At 37.5% G+C, this 19,406-nt stretch overlaps 1 protein-coding gene across 1 annotated transcript; it reads right to left on the bottom strand.

Annotated features, from left to right (window-relative positions):
* Positions 1-1,686: 1,686 nt before the first annotated feature.
* On the bottom strand, positions 1,687-18,752 carry NNMT (nicotinamide N-methyltransferase). Its single transcript, XM_074216716.1, has 3 exons — positions 18,479-18,752; positions 13,602-13,809; positions 1,687-11,742 (listed from the first exon to the last, which is right to left on the bottom strand). The coding sequence occupies exons 1-3, from the start codon at positions 18,633-18,635 to the stop codon at positions 11,298-11,300; spliced, it is 810 nt and encodes a 269-aa protein (XP_074072817.1). The 5' UTR covers positions 18,636-18,752; the 3' UTR covers positions 1,687-11,297.
* Positions 18,753-19,406: the final 654 nt, after the last annotated feature.

The raw sequence follows: 19,406 nt of genomic DNA, 5'->3' as shown, positions 1-19,406 counted from the left end.
TAGAAAAAAATAATTTAAAAATTATTGGACTTTCTGAAAGCCATGATCAGGAGAAGAGCCTAGACTTCATTTTTCACTAAATAATACAGCAAAATTGCCCTGAGATGCTGGAAGTGGAGGGTAAAATAGAAATCGAGAGAATTCACTGGTCACCTCCTGAAAGAGATTCCAAAAAGAAAAACTTCCAGGAATATTATAGCCAATTCCAAAACTCCCAAATCAAAGAGAAAATTCTAAAAGCTGCCAGAAACAAACAATTCAACTACCGAGATTCCATGGTCAGGATTATACAGGATCTGGAAGCATCTATATTAAGTGCTCATAGGGATTGGAATATGATATTCCAGAAGGCAAAAGATCTTGGCTTACAACTGAGAATCAACTACCCAGAAAAACTGAACATTCTCTTTCAGGGGAAGAGATGGACTTTCAATGAAACAGGGGACTTTCAAACTTTCCTACTGAAACAACCAGAGCTGAACAAAAAGTTTGATCTCCAAGTACAGGACTCTGGTGAACCATAGAGGGGGTGGAAGAGAAGGACTAACCATGAGGAACTTAATGATATTGAGCTGTTTGTATTCCTGCATGGGAAGAAGATATTGATAATTCATATGAACTTTCTCATTTATAAGAGCTGTTCGAAGGAGCACATATAGACAGGACCTAGGAACGAGTGGAATATAATGGTATGAGGTAGTAAAGGGATGGAGCCAGTGGGAAATAGGGAAAAGTACTGTGGGGAAGGAAAAGGAGATGAAGAAGAAGCTGAGAGATTTCACATAAGAGTCAAGAAAAAGCTTTTTCAATGGTGGGGAAGGCAAGGGGGAATGAGTGAGCCTTCATTCTCATCAAAAATAGCACAGGGAGGAAATAACATACATACTTAATAGGGTGAGGAAATCTATCTTACCCTAGAGAAAAAATGATAAGAAAGGGATGGGATAAGGGGGAATGGGGTGAGGGAAGGGGGGAATAGGTGATAGAAGAGAAGGAAGATCGAGGGAGAGGGTACTCAGATTCAATACACTTTTGGACAGGGTCAGGATGAAAGTAGAGAGAGAGAGAGAGAAGAGAACAAATGAGAGTGGGGAGGAATAGAGTGGAGGTACAGCTAGTAATAGTGACTGTGGGAAAAATATTGAAGCAACTTCTCTGGTGGAATTATGATAATGAAAGCAACTCACCCCAGAGACAGAGTTATTGGAATCTGAACACAGACTGAAGTACATTTTTTCCCTCTCTCTCTATTCTTGAGGTCTCTCATTTTCTTGGTGGGGGAGAGGGGGGTTTATGTTTACTCTTATAACACATTCAATTTCAATCAATGTGTAGCATGGAAACAATGTAAAGACTATCAGACAGCCTTCTGTGGGGAGGGGGAAGGGAGGAAAGGGGAAAATTGTAAAATTCAAAACCTTACAAAAATGATAGGTACATACTACTATTGTATATAATTGGAAAACAAATAAAATGTTAAAAAAACAAAAAGAAAAGAAAGAAAGTGGAGTCAATTCTGCTATTGTTTTTCTGCTACTGTTTTCTTTCTCTGCATTAGTTCACATAAATCTTTGCATTTTTCTAAAACTTTTATTAAATAGAAAATGCAAGTCACGGGACATGACAATCTCTGAACAAGATCATGTTTATCATTTTTCAACTGGCATTTCAACATAATTTTTAGTTTAATCTCCACTATTAATATTTTATCTTTCATTCTTTTAGGTCTACACAATCAACAAAACAAGTATCCCTATTTTCTCAAGGATAGTCTAGAACTTTGAGAGGGAGTGCCCCACTACACTTATATGGGAGACAGGTTTCTAATTGACCCTTTTCCAACTGCTGTTCACTGCTTCTGGATAGAGGGAAACTGAGGCACATTTCTCCAATCAGTTTATTAATAGTGACATATATAACTATTAATAAAGTGGGTCAAACTGAGCCCTCTTACTCAGGCCATTGATCCTGAGAAGAAGGTAAAGATCCTCTTTACTGAACACAGAAAAGGAGGATTGTCACAATAGACTACAGCAGGGAAAGGTAGGTTGATCTTCAGGTATGGATGATCATGCCCCAATATGACAATATAGGCATGTTATTGCTGCTGACTTTTATTACACTTATAGTCTTGATCTTTGCTAAGATCTGTTAGTTGGTTGATCAGGAGGTACCAAAAACCTAGGTTTAGTCCTAGGCCAAAGAGTGCATATATTTCATTTTCCTGTATAAAAATGTAGGCAGTTTATCCTCCTTTAGTCTCATATGGTTGTTTACTCTCAGGTTCCAGAATTTCTCCAAAACTCTGATGTTTTCATCAAAAATACTTGAAAATCTTGTATTTCATTGAAATGAAAAGAAATTGAATTCCTCCTTTTATATTCCCTTTAGGCATATTCACAATAGAATCATGATATAGACATGACAAATTGTGCTACTGGAATGGCAGCCATGACAGATTGTGTTTTTGATATGACAGTCATGACAGAGCTGTGGCAGAAGAACAACAGAGTCATTGTGTGACAGCCATGATATTAGTGTGACATTGGCCTGATGTTTATGTGACATTAATGTGATGTTTTATCAAACAGACTGATAATTGGCAGGATGCTTAATATTGGTGTAATGCTGATAGGATATCTGCATGACATCAGTGTGATATGTGTATGATACTGACATGACTTTGACCTCTAATTGGAGTGATGTTTGTGTGACATTGGCTATGTGATTGGCACGATATTGGTCTGATGCTTGCTGTTGGTGTGATATACAATACTGATGTGATAATAGTGTGTAAATGGCATGATGTAAGGAATATTGGCATGTACTTGGTATGATGTTTTCTGTGACACTGTGTGATCTGAGACATCTAATTTGTATGATGTTGGAATAGAATTGATGTTATTACTGTGGGATCAATATGTAATTGCCAAGTATTTGGTATGTAATTGGCATGATGGTTAAATTAAGAGTTGTGTGAAATTTATGAATAATTGTCAAATTTGGAATGCAATTGAATGATATAATTACTAGCATGTAATTGGTATGTAATTGGCATAATATTTAATTTTTATGTTTGTGTAATTGGAGTTATGTGTGAGATGTTCCATGCATATGTATTGGTATAGTAGTCAATATGGACATGATATAGGCAAGTAATTATATAGTTGTCTGTATGTCCTTGACATGTAAGCCACATGTTGTGGGACATTATTGTATGGCTTAAACATGATACTGATATGTGATTGATATGATTCTGGCAAGTGATTGCATTTGGTTGGCATGGTGTTTTATATTGTGTAATTAATGTGGTATTGGTGTGACACTGGCATGTATTGGTGTGACACTGGCATGTGATAGGCACAAAATTGTGAGCAATTGGTGTGATGTTTGCCTGTGGTTGTGTGATTTTGTATGGCATTGGTATGTAATTGGTAGATATTCAATATTGATATGATATTGTCTATAATTTGTATGTTGTGTGACATTGGTATGTAACCATCACTATATAAGTGTGGTGTTTGCATGATATTGTAATGTTCAATATTTGCATATACTTGGTGTGGTGTTTGTGAAATTGGAATCTAATTGACAGGTGTTGGTGATTGATCAGCATGGCATTTGTGTGTCATTGACATGACATCAAAATCTGCATGTGTCTCACAACCAAACCAATTCTAATCTGGTCTCAGATATTTCTAGGCTTTGTGACCCTGGAAAAATCACTATACTCTCTCATACATCTCTCACAGATATATCATGCATCTGTCATACCCTCTTCACAATCTGTTGTGCTCATGTCATGCCTTTTTCATATACTTGGTAAGTCTCTATTACATGGTTTCACACATTTATCAACCTTTTATCATGCCTATGTCACAATTCTACATGCATCTAACCCAATTATGTCATGACTATGCCACACCACTTTAAATAATGTCATTCCTTATCATACTTCTATCATACCACTGTCACAGCTGTCAACCTATGTCACATGCCTCTGTCATGCATCTATCATGACTCCCTCACACATTTGTCAGCCTGTCATTCCTCCATCATGCAGCTGTCAACCTATGTTCTGCCTTTGTCATGCATCTGTTATGCCTTTCTCATGCTTCTGCTATGCTTCTATAATTTCTTCATCATACATCTGTCCAATCTATTTATGCCTTCCACGCATCTATCAGCCTATGTCATAGCTCCATCACATCCATGTCTATCCAACTTATCATGCCTCTATCATGTATCTGTCATAAATATCATTCATCTATTACAATCTGTCAGACTTATGCTATAGCTGTCACATATCTACCAACCAATCCATGCCATTGCCATGCATCTATAATGCCTGTGTCACATCACCATTACACTCATGCCCATCATGCCTATTTCATATCTGTCATATGAAGCTACAATCTGACATACCTCCATTACACATATCAGCCTATGTCTGACTGTCACACTCATGTTTGTCTTGCTTCCATAATCTGTCACACATCTCTTGTACCTATGTCAGTACCTGTTACATACCTATCTGTTTATGTTTTGTTATATCACAGAATATCATGCTTATGTCATATCATTATCACCATCTGTCACACATGTCACGTCACATCACATCACATACCTGCTACACTTACAGTGTGCCTCTACCACAAACTGTCAATTTAAGTCATTTTCCTTCACACCTCAGCCATGTTTATGTTATGCCTATATGATTCCTTCATCACAATCTGTCAGTCTATATCATTCCTCTACTACACATCAGCCAGCCTATGTGTGTCATGCCTCTTACACACATACTTTTGTAAGAATCAAATATTTAAAGCACTAATATAAAGATCATTATCATCATCATCATCATCATCATCATCATGGTGACCTTGGATGCTTGAAAGTTATGCAAATAGAGCAAAAGCTCTTTTCATAAAGGAAAGGCTTAGAATATGGTTCTGATGACAATCCATGTCTGCTTTCTGAGCAACTGTCTAGTTCAGTACAAAGAGGTTCATATCCAGTAGGCTGACTACTGGATGAGGATTTCTATAACCATGGCAACCAATGAAACAAAGAAATAGGCAGAATGGTTCACACTTCTGTGAATCACCCATCACCTCTACAGTACCACTAGCTGACTAGATAAAAAAGGGCAGAGGAGGCTAAGAATCAAACTAGTTTTTGAACATCTATAAACATTAATTTATCTGTTTGTACCCTGAAAGTAAAATCCTTGTCCAATCAACCTAGTCAACATATTACCCAAGGAAGCGAATTATATTGGCAATATCAGTATTAATGAAGTTAGCATATATAATGTGACTGTAGCTAAATGCAAAATTGATTCACAAGTTTCCACTGCCAATTAAGTAACTGGCAGAATTGAGCTCATCATTTCAATAAGAAATGTCATTTTACAGGACACTTGATCATCTTTTTTACAATAATCATGATGAAGGTAAGTAGAAAGTCTGCCTTGAAGAAAACAGCTGCTTATGCTTCAACATAAGGTGCAGAAAATGAGGAAGTAGTCAAATTCTCTATGTATAACTGGGACAAACAGTATTTGGAATTGAACAATAAGAGGACAGTAACCTGGATTGCCTTCAGGTTTGTCCGGGGTATTTTATTTACAATTGCTGCTATCACTGTACCAGCTAGGAGAATTAGCCTCAGACTCATGAAGCCTTCTGATCCACTCCTTGTTCTTGTGCCTAGCAAACTGTGAAACTCTTTTAGTGATCACAAGTTCCCATGAATATGAGGTTTTAAAATTAACATTTTACTATTGTGGATGTTTGGTAGCTAGACATGGAATACAACTGCCTCTGAAGAATGAAAAATGAGTATTATACAGAGGGCAATGGAGAGGTGTAAAGTGAGTATGAGATTTGTTGTTCAGTATTTTTAGTCATGTTTGACTCTATGACTCCAGTTGGGGTTTTCTTGGAACCAGAATGGTTTGTCATTTCCTTCTGAAGCTCATTTTATAGATGAGAAAACTGAGATAAACCGGGTTAAGTGTTTGCCCAGGATCACACAGTTTGTAAGAGTCTGAAGCCAGATTTGATCACAGGAAGATGAGTCTTCCTGACTCCAGGTATAAGTAGGCTACAACAAGTCAATGAAAAAAATCCAAAGAAGAAAATAAGTAAGGAATTGAATGAAAGGAAGAGAAGATGGATCATTCATAAAGCAAGAATAAAGGATGACAGCTAGATAGCCATGGTGTTCTTCTGGCACCTTTACCCCATCAAGAGAAAGGAAGGAAAGTCTCTAGTTTGTGGATACTAAACTTATGGAAGGACATAAACATATCATAAAGGCATTGAGGGATTTTGATCCATCTCATCAGTAGATGGAATTCCAAAGTGAATGAGGTCACAGATGCACTGGAACTGAGAAAACTCCCTCCTCTGATACTAATATGTGACTTCTCTGGAATTTATTTTCTTAGAAAATTTCTGAGGTGGGGCAGCTAGGTGGCGCAGTGGATAGAGCACCAGCCTTGAGTCAGGAGTACCTGAGTTCAAATGTGACCTCAGACACTTAATAGTTACCTAGCTGTGTGGCTTTGGGCAGGCCACTTAGCCCCATTGCCTAGCAAAAACCTAAAAAAAAAATTCTGAGGGTGGGACACTGAAAAATTAAATGATTTATTCATAGCTACTGTATTCATTCATATGAAAGGAGATCTCAAACGCAAGTCTTCCGTATTCCAAAGTCTATTTGCTACCCACTATATCACATTGCCTCTTGACTCAAACAACTCATTACCTAATTATTTCTTCCGTCAATAAGTCACATCTCCCAATTGGAAATCCCTGAAGAACAGGGAGTATTTTTAAAAAAATTTTGTTGATATAACTTGTATCAATGGCATTACTTAAGTTTAACAACGTATCCCTCTCTTTCCCCCACCTAGAGAGCAATTCCTTATGAGAATAAAAAGAGAAAAAATTTTCAACAAAATTAGCCAAACCATTTTTTAAAATCCAACATGATATGGCATTCTGGGCCTCACACAGTGCCAAGCCTGGACTCAGGAAGGTCTGAGTTCAAATTCAGCTGTGTGACCTTAGGCAAGTAACACCACCATGTTTGCCTCAGTTTCCTCCTCTATGAAATAAACTGGAGAAGAAAATTCAAATCACTCCAGGATCTTTGCCAAAAAGACCCCAATGGATCATGAAGAGTTAAACATGATCAGAATGACTCATCAACAACAAAATAGTGTTCCACCTCTCTGCAAAGAAAAGAAGGTAGATATTTTCTCATATTTCTTCTTTGGGATCTAGTTTCATCATTATAACATTACAGCAGTCAATTTCAAACATTTTGTTATTGTTTTTATTCAAGTTGTACTAATTGTATGTATAGTTTTCCTGGCACAACAACATATGAGCAATTAAGTGGTGCATTGGATAGTTCACAGGACTTAGAGTCAGGAAGGCCTGAGTTTTAATCCTGCCTCTGATACTAACTGGATAAACCAGTGCATATTATTAAAATCTCTGTGTCTCAGTTTCCTCATCTATAAAATGGCTATAATAATACATCTTAAGGTTGTTATAAAATGCTTTGCAAATCTTAAAATGCTAACTACTAATACATGATTTTATTCATGTATATGTAGGTAACTTATTTAGCCAATCTCTAAACAATGGACATCTACTTTGTTTCTAATTCTTTTCTGCATATCAGATTTGTTTTGATTTGCATTTCTCTTATATTCATGACTTTTCTTGTAGTTGATAATAGTTTGTAATTCTTCCTTTATGAACTGTTTGCTCATATATTTTGACCATTTATTTACTGGGGAATGGCTCTTGTTCTCTAATTCTCTTAGTTTCCTATATACCTTGGATATCACATATCCATATATCATGTAGATTTTCATATCCTTATCTGTTATTTGATACCAGTTTGTTGGATTTTTTTCCCAGTCAACTACTTCTCTTTTCCTCACTGTGTTATTTTGTTCATATAAAAACTTTTCAATTTCATATAATCAAATTTATCCTAGGAACCTTGGGACTTCAATGATTTAGTTTCTGCCTCACTAGATAGAAAAGTGTTACATTATTTGTCTTGCTCCTGGAATAACCTTGAGGAATTGCCTCAGCCTCATCAGTGATATAACCAGCCTCCTCCAAGGTTGCCTGATTGGAAAGAGGAAGTTGCTGGAGAATCTTTGCTGCTCAACCATGGTAGCCATTATTATTAATGTGGTGGATGGCTAGCCGTTAAAAATAAATGGGAATGGTTACTATTTTATGTTTTCTATTTTATGGAGATCTCTTTTTAATTTTGAGAATCAGTTGACAGGAATAACCAGGAAAATATTGGCAACTCTACTTTATTGTATCAGGGGCAAACAACCCCTTAACATTTCTGTCTTCTTTTTTTTTTGCCAGAAGGACTCATTTATGGACCACAGTCTTACAAGTTTGTTTAAGGTAAGGCTGTTGCCTAAGTCAGGGGAGGAATGTCTAAATATGTCAAGAATCTGAATTCTTCAATAGGGGAGCAACAACATTGAAGACTGTATTCATTTATTCTTAGAGAGTTGCCTTGATACTTCAGATGAGGTAAATTTCCCATGGTCATACAGCTCATTGCAGGTCAAAACCCAGGTCTTTTTGACCACAAGATCAGCACTCTAGTGCCTTTTTCTCTTAGACTGCTTTTTGAAGATGGTTTTTTAAAAAACACCAACCCTGAAAATTCTCAGAAATAAACATTTTCAAAATTTACTCCCTGAAACATCCTTGGGCATTGTTTGCTTGTAATTCAATCTGAATATTTAATTTCCAGAAAAGAAAGATAAAATCAGGACTCATAAGTTTACATGATCTCAACTTCCCTTCAGACCGACAGTCCCAGGAAGCCATCTGCTGTGAGATAAAGGAACTTGTAACACAGAGTTCTGTATTCTTCAATTCAGGTAGAATTATTCATTCAAGTAGAAACTCAGCTTAACTCTCCAATCTTCCTACCACTGCTCTGATAGCACCGCCATAGTACAAGCAAAGCTAATAATGAGATATTCTGCTATTTGTAGCTAGAGTTCAACATTATCACTGTCACTGTACCACTGCATTCTTTCTCTGCATTTTTTGATGGGCTCATTTTTTCACAGAGTTCTAGGTGGGCAGCTTTTTATGCTCCCAAATTAGATCAGCTCTATGGAACACCCTGTGGTTCTGGTCTGATAGGAAACAGTGAGTGGTTTTTCTTTATTGTTGTTTAGTCATGTCCAACTCTTCATGACCCTATTATGGGTTTTCTTGTCAAAGATATTGAAGTGGCTTGCTGCTATCAAGTGTCCAATAAGTATTTGCTTTTCTAGGGTAGACATCTCCATTCCTTTCAGTCAATCTTTATACAGCATAGACTTAAGACCTTTCAACACTTTAGTTGACAATTTCATAATGAAATTCCACTTATCAAAGTCCTCCCTAAATGCTGATGTACAGGTCTGAGTTCAGTGAGAGAATTACTTCCTTCTTCCTCTCTTAAAGTCATTTAAGAATACACTAGGTTTTTTTTTAGTTGCCATATAGCATCATTATAATTCACCAAAACTACATATTTTTCAGACATGTTGCTATCTAACCTATTTTCTCTTATCTTATCCTTGCAGTATTTTTTTAACCCAAGAGTAAATTTTATATTTATCCCTAATAGGTTTCATCTTATTAGCTTTAATTCAATATTCTAGTCTATCAAGATCCCTATGGATTTTGACTATCATCCTCTGTAGTTTCCTCCCAGTTTTGTGTAATCTGCAAATTTGATACAGCACAGCATTAACCATAGATCCCATCTTCACTGGGGACCTCCTACTAAGTTGACATTGAATCTTTAACTAGTCCTTAATTCCAGTTGTTCAACCAGATCTGAACCTTACTAGACTAGCAATTAAACATCTCTCTGTTTTTTCCCCACAAAGATAAAATAAGAATAACACAGTTAAAGTCTACTTAAATTGGATCCACAGGGTTTCCATGATGTACTTTTACCCTATTAAAGAAGGAAATAAAATTAGTCTCACAGTGCTGACCTTGATGAAGCCATGTTGACTTTTTTTTTTTGGTCAATACTTGCTTTTCTTAATGTTCATTAACCATTTTAAAACCATTTTAAAAAGACAGTTCTGGAATTTTTCTAGGAATTTAGTTTGAAGATGCTAATCTCTTCCTCTTTTCTGAAAATCATGACAAAGTTTATCTTTCTGCAGTTCTGTAGTCTGTCTCTCATTCTCCAAAATTTCCAAAGACTCCAAAGAGTCACTGAGAGTGATTCTTTAATCTCTCCCATCAGTTTTTATGGGCCTGATAATATGGTCATTTGGGCCATATACCAAAACATCCTCCTTGTTTCCACCTTCAGGATTTAAGCTCATACACCACCTTCTCCATGATTCTTCTTTCCAGGGTCAATCAAACTCTCCTTCATTTGATCTCAATTCATTTTGTATTCCTCTTACACATGCATCCTACTTTAAATTTCTGTCATAGTTAGATATGCACATGTCATCACTCCTACTAGATTATAAATTTTCTTGGATAAAAGGGATTGTTTATTATTTTTCCTCATATGCTCTTGCACCTGAATGGTGTCTTGTACATTAATAAATGTCCATTAAAGGAAGGAATGAATGAATTCTTGCCTCCATGCTTTTTTTTGGTTGCTCACATCTATCCCCTAGAATATTTTCCTTCCTCTCCATCACCACTTACTCAATCCTAACCATTCTTCAAGGCTCAGTTCAAGTCCCACTTCCCCCCAAAAGACTCATTTAATGATTGCAGGTCAAACTAATAATTCTTTTCCAAGTTTCTATAGTAGGTATGCTCAGTACCATACAGTTCTTCACTTAAATTAGTCTCTCGTTGTTTCTTATCTCCCTAACTACATGTCTTTGGGTCCCCCACTGCATCTACTAACATGCTGAACTTTTAGTGGGTTCTTACTTAATCCTCATTGATTGATTGATCTGGTCCCCTCTCAGAACTTATTGTTACGGCTCCCTTTACTGGCCTTCCTGAACTAGTCAGTATTTTTGGAAGGAACAGTAAGAACCAAGGACTGGAGTCAGTCATCTGGGTGAGGCAGATCAATTGCTTTAATATAGATTAAGTGCTTACAACGTACCATCTGAAGAGTTTACTCAGTCTTCCTTCCCCAAGGGCTGCCTAAAATTCATCTCATGCATCTTGGGATGAAGATAGAAAGATGTTTACCAAGAACCACCAAAGAGCTAAGTTTTGATGAAATGAGAAAGGAAAATATGATTAACTTTGTAATCCTACAGAATTATTGAGTTTCTGCCCCACAAGATAGAAAAGCCCTTCATTATTTGCTCTGGTCTTGGAGTAACTTTGGGAAATGACTTCAAACTCTTGAATTGTGTAACCAGCCTTCACCACTGCATCTTTCACAGCCTCCTGGGTGAGGGAGAGACTGAAGAACCTCTGGTCACCAATCATGTAGTAGCTGCTCTTGAGAGCATCAATAAACACCAAGAACCCTCCAGGTTTCAGTAGGCTACTAAGATTCTTCAGGGCCTGCTGGTAGGTGGGAAGGTCTTTGCAGGCAGCATCCAGGCACAAGGCTGTGAGGAGGCAATCAGCCTGGGGCAGAGAGACAGGACCCAAAGGCTGATTTTGGGTTACATCACATTTCAGAATATGCTTGACCTTCTGTCTCAAACTCTCTTCCTTCTCAGCCCACTTCTCTCTGAAACAAACAAAATAACAAATATGATCATGGGAAGAGGTAGGTCTTGCTGACTTGTTCACATAGGTACTGCCTTTTTGCTTTAGTCTCTGTTGACAAAGCCATCCAAAACTCTGATGGTTTGGGACATACTATCATTTTGAAGGAGGGAGAAAATGATATGTGAATATACATAGGAGTTTGGAAAAACAGCTAATAACCCTTGCTTACATTTTTGTAGAGTTTTCTCTGTGCCAGGCACTTTGCAAAACTTTACAGTAATTATCACTTTGGGGTTCTGGATATTATTATATTCCCCCATTTTACAGTTGAGGAAACTGAGGCAAAGGACTGTTAAATGATTTGTCTAAGGTCACACAGTTAATAAATGTCATAGAATAGATTTGAGCTCAGGTCTTGTTTCCAAGCCCAGTGCTTCCTCCATTGTACCACCTAGCAACCTCAATATACTTAGGAAAATACTTTGAATGCAAAAAAGAATGGTCCCTACTTTGACCATTAAAGGACTTCTGTAGGAAGTAGATCAGAATGAACTATAATGCAGTATTGATATTAGCTTAAAGCATTTGGAAGGAATAGATTGGAATGGATGGTAACAGGTACTAGCTTTATTAAAATATTTTATAGGAAATGGATTGGAATCAGCTGCAAGGGGGTAGCATTGAATTTTTCCCAGCTAACAAAATAATATGATTTTATAAAATTGAATTGTTATCCTCTATTCAAAACAATTTACTCTATATGTATTTAAATTTGCCTGCTTTTTATAATGCATATTAACTTTTTAAATTATGTTCTTATTGGTATAATTTAAATGAAAAAGTTAATGTAAATGTAATTTAAGACAAAAGTTTTGGTGTGAAATAATACAATTTGGAACTTTTGAACATACACAAATAAGAAAATAAACTTATCAATAAAAGCTATATATCTGAATTTTTTCTTTCTATATTCCTAGTCTTTCCTTTTTCTCTTTCCTCCTTCAAAGGAGGAAACTCCTTTCAAATAGGGAAGTATTTGAATAGTGTCTGACACAAAGTAGATAAATGCTTGGTGCTTTTTTGATTGATTTCCCATCATTCCTCTTCCCCAACCCTTCTTGTATTGTATCATAAATGGGTTGTGCAAATTTTCCTCCATACTCTCTTGGCCGGCAGCTAGGGAAGTGCCTGTCTTGTTCAATTGTTATCTGCTCTGAAGAGAATCCTCCATTGAAGGTTGACTCACCTGTGCTAGCATTTGCTATAAGGACCTTCTACTCTGCTGCTGGGACATTCAACATCAGTCACGTTCTAGCTGTACACTCAGTAATGGCATCTAACCTCAGAGAGCAAATACGAAATTGGGAAAAGATGATCTTTCATACAACTGGCCTGGATCCTTCTATCCTCTGTCCCCTTTTCCCTCCCACACTAAGCATTGCCCCTCATGAATATTCTATATCCTGAAGGGATTTCACATCTTTTTCTCTCTGGCCATGTCCATGTCTCTATTAATGTCTCCATTTTTCTTTCCCTCTTTCTACTTGTCTCTCTGCAAGACTCTCTTTCTGGGCCTCTGATTCTCTAACTACTACTTTTCCTTAAATTTCTCTATAACTCTAAGGGCAGCTTTGATCTTTCTGTGTCTCTTTCTCTGTTTCTCTGGTTCTCTATCTGTCTTTCTCTTTCTCTCTTCCCCTTCCTCTTCCTCTCTTTCTTTGTCACTCTGTTTTTTCTCTGTCCCTATCTATTTCTCTCCGACTTCTTTTCTTTCACTACACTTGGACCTCCCCTGCAAAGATAATTTTTGCTTCAGGGAGTCATGCTTACCCCCAAGTACCCCAGAGATCTGGTAAATTAGCAGGGAAAAAAACCTACCCATCCCCTTCCAGTTCACACACATATTTTACCACTGGGGACCAGTCAAATGCCTTTAGATCCTTCTTCAGCCACCTTTTGAGTTCCTCAAGGTTCTGGTCAGTGTAATCGCTGACCACAATCTCTTTAAAGGACTCACAGGCAGAGAGGAGCTGGTAGATGGTGGGTCCAGTGCCAATGTCAATTAGGAGATCTCCTTTCACCCTACCTGTCCCAGAGAAGAGGGCAAAATGGATAGTTAGGGATGGGATATTCTAAGAAACAAGGACTACTCAATCCCACTTCACATAAATTTCTGAATCAGAGTCAACTTGTGATCTTCAATGTTATAATGATAGAGGGATATAAGCTTATCCTACCTATGATTCATTTTAAGATGGAACCCAATTCAATAAAGAACAAACTAAAAAATAAAAATAGATCATATAAATGTTATATAATTATATTATTGTTATTAGATTTAACCACAGTGAAGGTCATTATCTGGGCCTTAAGAGATTCATTTCACTTGAAGTCAAAGCAAAATAAATCATTTGGGTCCTAAATGGTGACCTTCACTGAGATTATAGCTAATCAGTTTATCTAATCACAGTTTGTTATATATTTATGTGAATATAAACTTTTAAATAAGTCATAGATCCTTTTCACTAACTTGATTCTTACAACCTTCCTATGGTAGTTCTCAATGTGAATATACCCATTCTCCTTTTACAGACCAGAAAGCCAAGGCTCAAAGAAGAGGTAGCATGGTAGAGAAAAAAAGCATGTTGGAATTTGAGTCAATGTATCTGATTTCCAGACTTGCTTCTGCTATTGACCATCTGCATGACCTTGGGCTGGCTACTCTATCTATCTGGTTCTCAGTGTCTTCATCTTTAAAAAACAATCTTGTATAATTTCAAATTTAAATCCTCTGGCTTGCTCAGGGTCACAGAAATGGCAGAACTCAGACTTAAGTAGTTCTGACCAAGTCACATCCTGGTCAGACTAAATGAGTTGAAGCCATTATTCTAACTTTGAGAATCTTAGTCATAGAATTCCTTTTTTAAAAAAGTATGCTTTATTTAATCATTAAATACTTCCCAATTAGATTTTTAAAAATTTGACCTTCACTTTTTAAGATTTGAGGTCCAAATTCTCTCCCTCCTACCTCTCCCCGACCCTTTGAGCAGGCAAGTAATAAAATACCAATTATACATGTGAAGTCATGTCAAATTAATTTCCATATTAGTCATGTTGAAAAAGAACACACATACAGAAAATCAAGAAAAATAAAATTTCAAAAACGCTTCAGTCTGAACTCAGAGCTTATCAATTCTCTCTCTGGAGTTAGACAGCATTTTTCATCATGGGTCCTTTGGAATACTCTTGGATCATTGTTTTCATCACCAGAATTCCTTTATATAAGTACCAATATCAATCTGTTTCTGTGACACTTCCTCTCCATAGCTAATACTTCAAGAGCTAACATAGCAGAGGAGTTCTGCTATAGATTTATTACCACCCTTTAGCACAAATGATACTATTTCCTAAATCACTTTGGTTCATTGAATGTAGATATCCCCCAATAACCAATTTCATCCTGCTTCCTATAAAGCACTTTTAACACAATTAGTACTAGTACCACACACATTTTGCTTTTGAGTGTATACACAATCCATCTTTTCTTCCCTTCACAATATGTACTCCCCTTGACCATTTACAATTTGGTAACATAAATATGTGTAGTACTGAGGAATCATGGCTGAAAGATTTTCAGATCAGATCCAATGAATAGAAATCTGCTCTATGAATGTAATCTGCCTTCTCAACTTAGGTCTTTGTCCTTATTCAGTTTCCTTGGTGTTCTCAGCTCCACTTCTCTAGTCTGCTCAGTTTTTAAAATCCAGTTTCCAGATCTCCACTAGCCATACCTCATTCAATCATGATCAATAAAGTATTAAAAGTCTAAGGGTGCTTGTTTACACCACTTTAAGAAAACACGATTAAATCTCTCCTCTCTCTGATTTATCCTCCACACAGCTGCCACAGTGATTTTCCTAAAGCAAAGGAATGACCTTGTCATTCTTCTACTCAAAAAGTTTCAGTGCCTCCTTACTTGCTTCTAAGATCAATCAAATGCAACCTTATTTGGCTTTTAAAGCCTGTTGTAATTTGGCTCCAATCTACCCCTCTAGACTCACTACATATCATTCTCATTCACCAATCCAGGCAATCAGGCTTACCCAATGTCTTCACGAAGGACATTCCATCCTCTTTCTTTCCTTTCATTATGCCTTTTTATAGCCTACTTAGGATTCACTTTTTCCTCATCTCTGCCTTTCAGAATCCCTACCTTTATTCAAAAATTTGACTGATACACATTTCCTGCATACAACTTTTCATGATCTCCCAAGTTAGTTCTCATTCAGTTACCTTATATTTACTTTACAAGAGTTGAGTGAATTAAATGGATGTCAAAGGTGGATGAAGAGCCCTGAAAAGCACTCGGCTCATATCAGAGATTCTAGTATTCCTAAACATCACCCCCAACACACACACACACACACACACACACACACACACACACACACACACACAGAGACACAGACACACACCCTGCCTCTGACTTCAAAAAGCTGTAGCATGCTCAGTAGACAGGCTATACACCAGATTGAGGGTAACCGACCAGTCACAAACTTATTGGTGAGCTGGGGAATATCTATCCCAAATATGAGAAGAATTCCCCAGAATGGCAGATGAGAACAGTTTGTTCTATTGGTCATGAAAGAAGCTGAAGCAGATGCTATGGAGTGCTTAGGTCAGACATTGAAGATGCTAAGGTCATCCACTGCACCCCAAGCCATTGTGGGTCATCCTGACTTTTTCCCTGCCTCTGGACTTTGAAGACTCAGGAAGAGAGAATGAGGTCTTGGTGGACAGGAGTTCAAATCCTGCTTCAGACACTTCATACTTACTAACTGTATGACCTTCAAAAAGTCACTTAATCTTAATTGCCTCACATCCAGGGCCATCTCCAGTCATCCTGATTCATATCTGGACACTGGATTCAGATGGCTCTGGAGGAGAAAGTGAGGCTGGTGACTTAGCACAGCACCCCCTCAACTCAAATTCAATTCATGTACTTGTCATGGCATCACTTCACAGATGTCAAGGTCTTCTTCAAGAATGAAAGACAATCATCAATGAAATGTAACCACCTTGATAGCAGGGACTGTTTCCTTTCTGTTTTTTTATCCCCAGTTCCTACAGTGGAGTCCTTGTTCCATATTTATTCATTTATTTTAAATCTTAAACTTGATATCAATTGTGAGGAAGATACAAAGATTTAAAGAAAAAACTTTTTCTTTTAACCTTGCTAGGATAATTGAGCTACTCTTGGTCATACTCTCTACTCTATGATCATAAAATTTGGAGCTGGAGGAAACATCAACTGATCATCAAGACTACCTGCTATCTGTTTTTGTACAGCCAAGGATCTACAATGGTGGACTATACAAAAACTTGGGTCAGATTTGGCACTTAAACTGTAGTTTCCCAACCCTTCACTAGGAAATTGTGGTCTAGAAAGAATGAATGATTTTACTCAAAGTCATCACATAGAGTTAGATCTACTTGAAAGTCACATTCTTACCATTACACCATGACACATGGAGAAAGGTTAGTTTTAAAGTGACACAATTTCCTACTTCCCACATAATTAACTTTTTTTCATCTTCCATCTTTAGTGCAAACACATTGAGGGCAGGTTTTAAGGTTCTCAGGAGGGAAAGAATGCACACACACACACACACACACACACACACACACACACAAACACACATCTGGTGTACAGACCTTGAATCCACTCAGAATAAAAAGGAAAAAAGAGGAACAATCAATATGGAATTAAGATGGGAGAGAGAGATAAATCAAAATGTAACCCCCTAAACTGCATATAAGGTTTCCACAGACTATAATCAGGGGACATTTATCTAATGAATGCTCATAAGGCCTTTTGGGGTTAGACACAAATTTTAAAATTTTCATCCAGAGAGGTTCGGAAGCTTTCTCTAAATCACAGAGTCAATGAGGACTAGAATGTGCTGAGAACTAGAACTTAAGTGTCACATTATGTTGACTAAAATATGAGCTTTGCCAAATGGATGTTGTCAGTAAAGATTTATGCAGTCTATACAACTTGAAACCTCTCTGAAACACAGGACTCTTTAAGGAGTTTAAATCCTCTATTTTTCCGTGCATATCCCTCTTCCTCTAAGTGAATTCTTTTATTACCTTCTCTGTAATTACCTCCCCCCTTTTTCCTCTCTCTTCTCTCTCTCCCTTTCTTTTTCTCTTTCTCCCTTCTCTTTTTCTCTCTCTCCTACTCTTTTTCTTTCTGCTCTCTTATTTCTCTTATCTCTTACCTCTCTCACTTTGTCTCTCCTCTACTTCCATCTTTGTCTCCTCCTATTCCCCCTTCTGTCTCTGTCTCTCCCTCTGTGTTTCTGCTATCTCTCTGCCTGTGTCTTTCCCTTCCTCTTTTGATTCTTCATCCTACCCATTTCCCATTTCTCTATCAGGTGATTCTGAACTTAATTATAAAATCACAGAATTTCTGAGTTGGAAGGGACCACAAAGGCCATCTACTTGAACCCTTATCTCTCCAAGAATTCCCTTTATAATATTTCCAAGGTTATCCCATCTTTGCTTCATAAATTTCAGTGAGAAGAGCCCTATTTAATCCTGAATGAATCCATTTCATTGTTGGACAGTCCTAATTGTTAAAAAGTTTGGTGAAGCTGGTCATCAATCAGTAATCATTCTCTTGATCCTTTCACTATTTATTCTGGGAGGGTGGGGGAGGGAAGGAAGGGGAGAGTAGACTGTATATTTACCAGAAGAGAACGTCTTGAAAAGTTTTCTGAGGATATGCATCAGAATCTGATTTTCTGCAGAGGGGTTGGGTCCAAAGGTGTAATATTTTTCCAGGTAAGTTTGAGGATTGAAGTGGCTCAGGTAGGCAGCCTTTGTAGTGAAGTTGGATTCCACCATTGTGTCTCCTCTGACACTGTAGCTCTGCTGCTTCTCCTCTGACTGGTCTAGGGACACCTCAAGCAAAGAATTGCCCAAGAGTTATTACCCTGTCCCCTCTGTTCCGTCAGAACTCAGATATAGGGAGCTAGTTAAAAACTAACTGGGGAAAGCATATTTTTTTTTATTCTGACAATGAGTTATAAAAGTCCAGAAATGCAGACGTGGAAGATAAAGAGGATGTAGGAGAGGAGCTCATGTTTCAAAATATCCTGGCCAAGGGAATACGGGAATTTACTCAGAGAAGGAGGGGTATGTATGGGGAAAAAATGGAAAATTTCGTAAACTCTTTAAAGAATTCAGAGAAGGGGTGGCTAGGTGGTGCAGTGCATAGAGCACTGGCCCTGGAGTCAGGAGTACTTGAGTTCAAATCTGACCTCAGACACTTAATAATTACCTAGCTATGTGGCCTTGGGCAAGCTACTTAACCCCACTGCCTTGTAAAAAACCTAAAAAAATTCAGAGAAACTTGGGCTACATTCCCTACCACAATCCCTCCTCCTCTTCTTATACTAACATTCCAACACAATGTGAGAATGTGGAAAACTGGGATCAGAAATCCGTGTAGTGTTGAGGATTGCTGGCAGAAGATGTTTCAAAGGAGGCCTAAGAGGGGTAGAAATGGAAGGAACAGTTTCAAGGGTTTAGTGGCGGCTCCCTCCTAACTCTTGGCTCTCCATAACTTGGCCCCAGTCTACCTATCCAACGACTTTTTACTGTTGTGTAACCTCC

This window comes from Macrotis lagotis, chromosome 1 (genome assembly GCF_037893015.1).
Source record: "Macrotis lagotis isolate mMagLag1 chromosome 1, bilby.v1.9.chrom.fasta, whole genome shotgun sequence".
NCBI classification, from domain to species: domain Eukaryota; kingdom Metazoa; phylum Chordata; class Mammalia; order Peramelemorphia; family Peramelidae; genus Macrotis; species Macrotis lagotis.
The sequence above is the reverse complement of the archived record's forward strand: the minus strand, read 5'-3'. Positions and strand labels throughout refer to the sequence as shown.

Coding starts and splice junctions, on each gene's coding strand:
- NNMT (XM_074216716.1), bottom strand. CDS start 18,635: ATGGTGGAATCCAACTTCACTACAAAGGCTGCCTACCTGAGCCACTTC. Junction 13,810..18,478: donor TTTCAAGACGTTCTCTTCTG/GTAAATATACAG, acceptor TCTCTGGGACAG/GTAGGGTGAAAGGAGATCTC. Junction 11,743..13,601: donor TGTGAACTGGAAGGGGATGG/GTAGGTTTTTTT, acceptor TGTTTGTTTCAG/AGAGAAGTGGGCTGAGAAGG.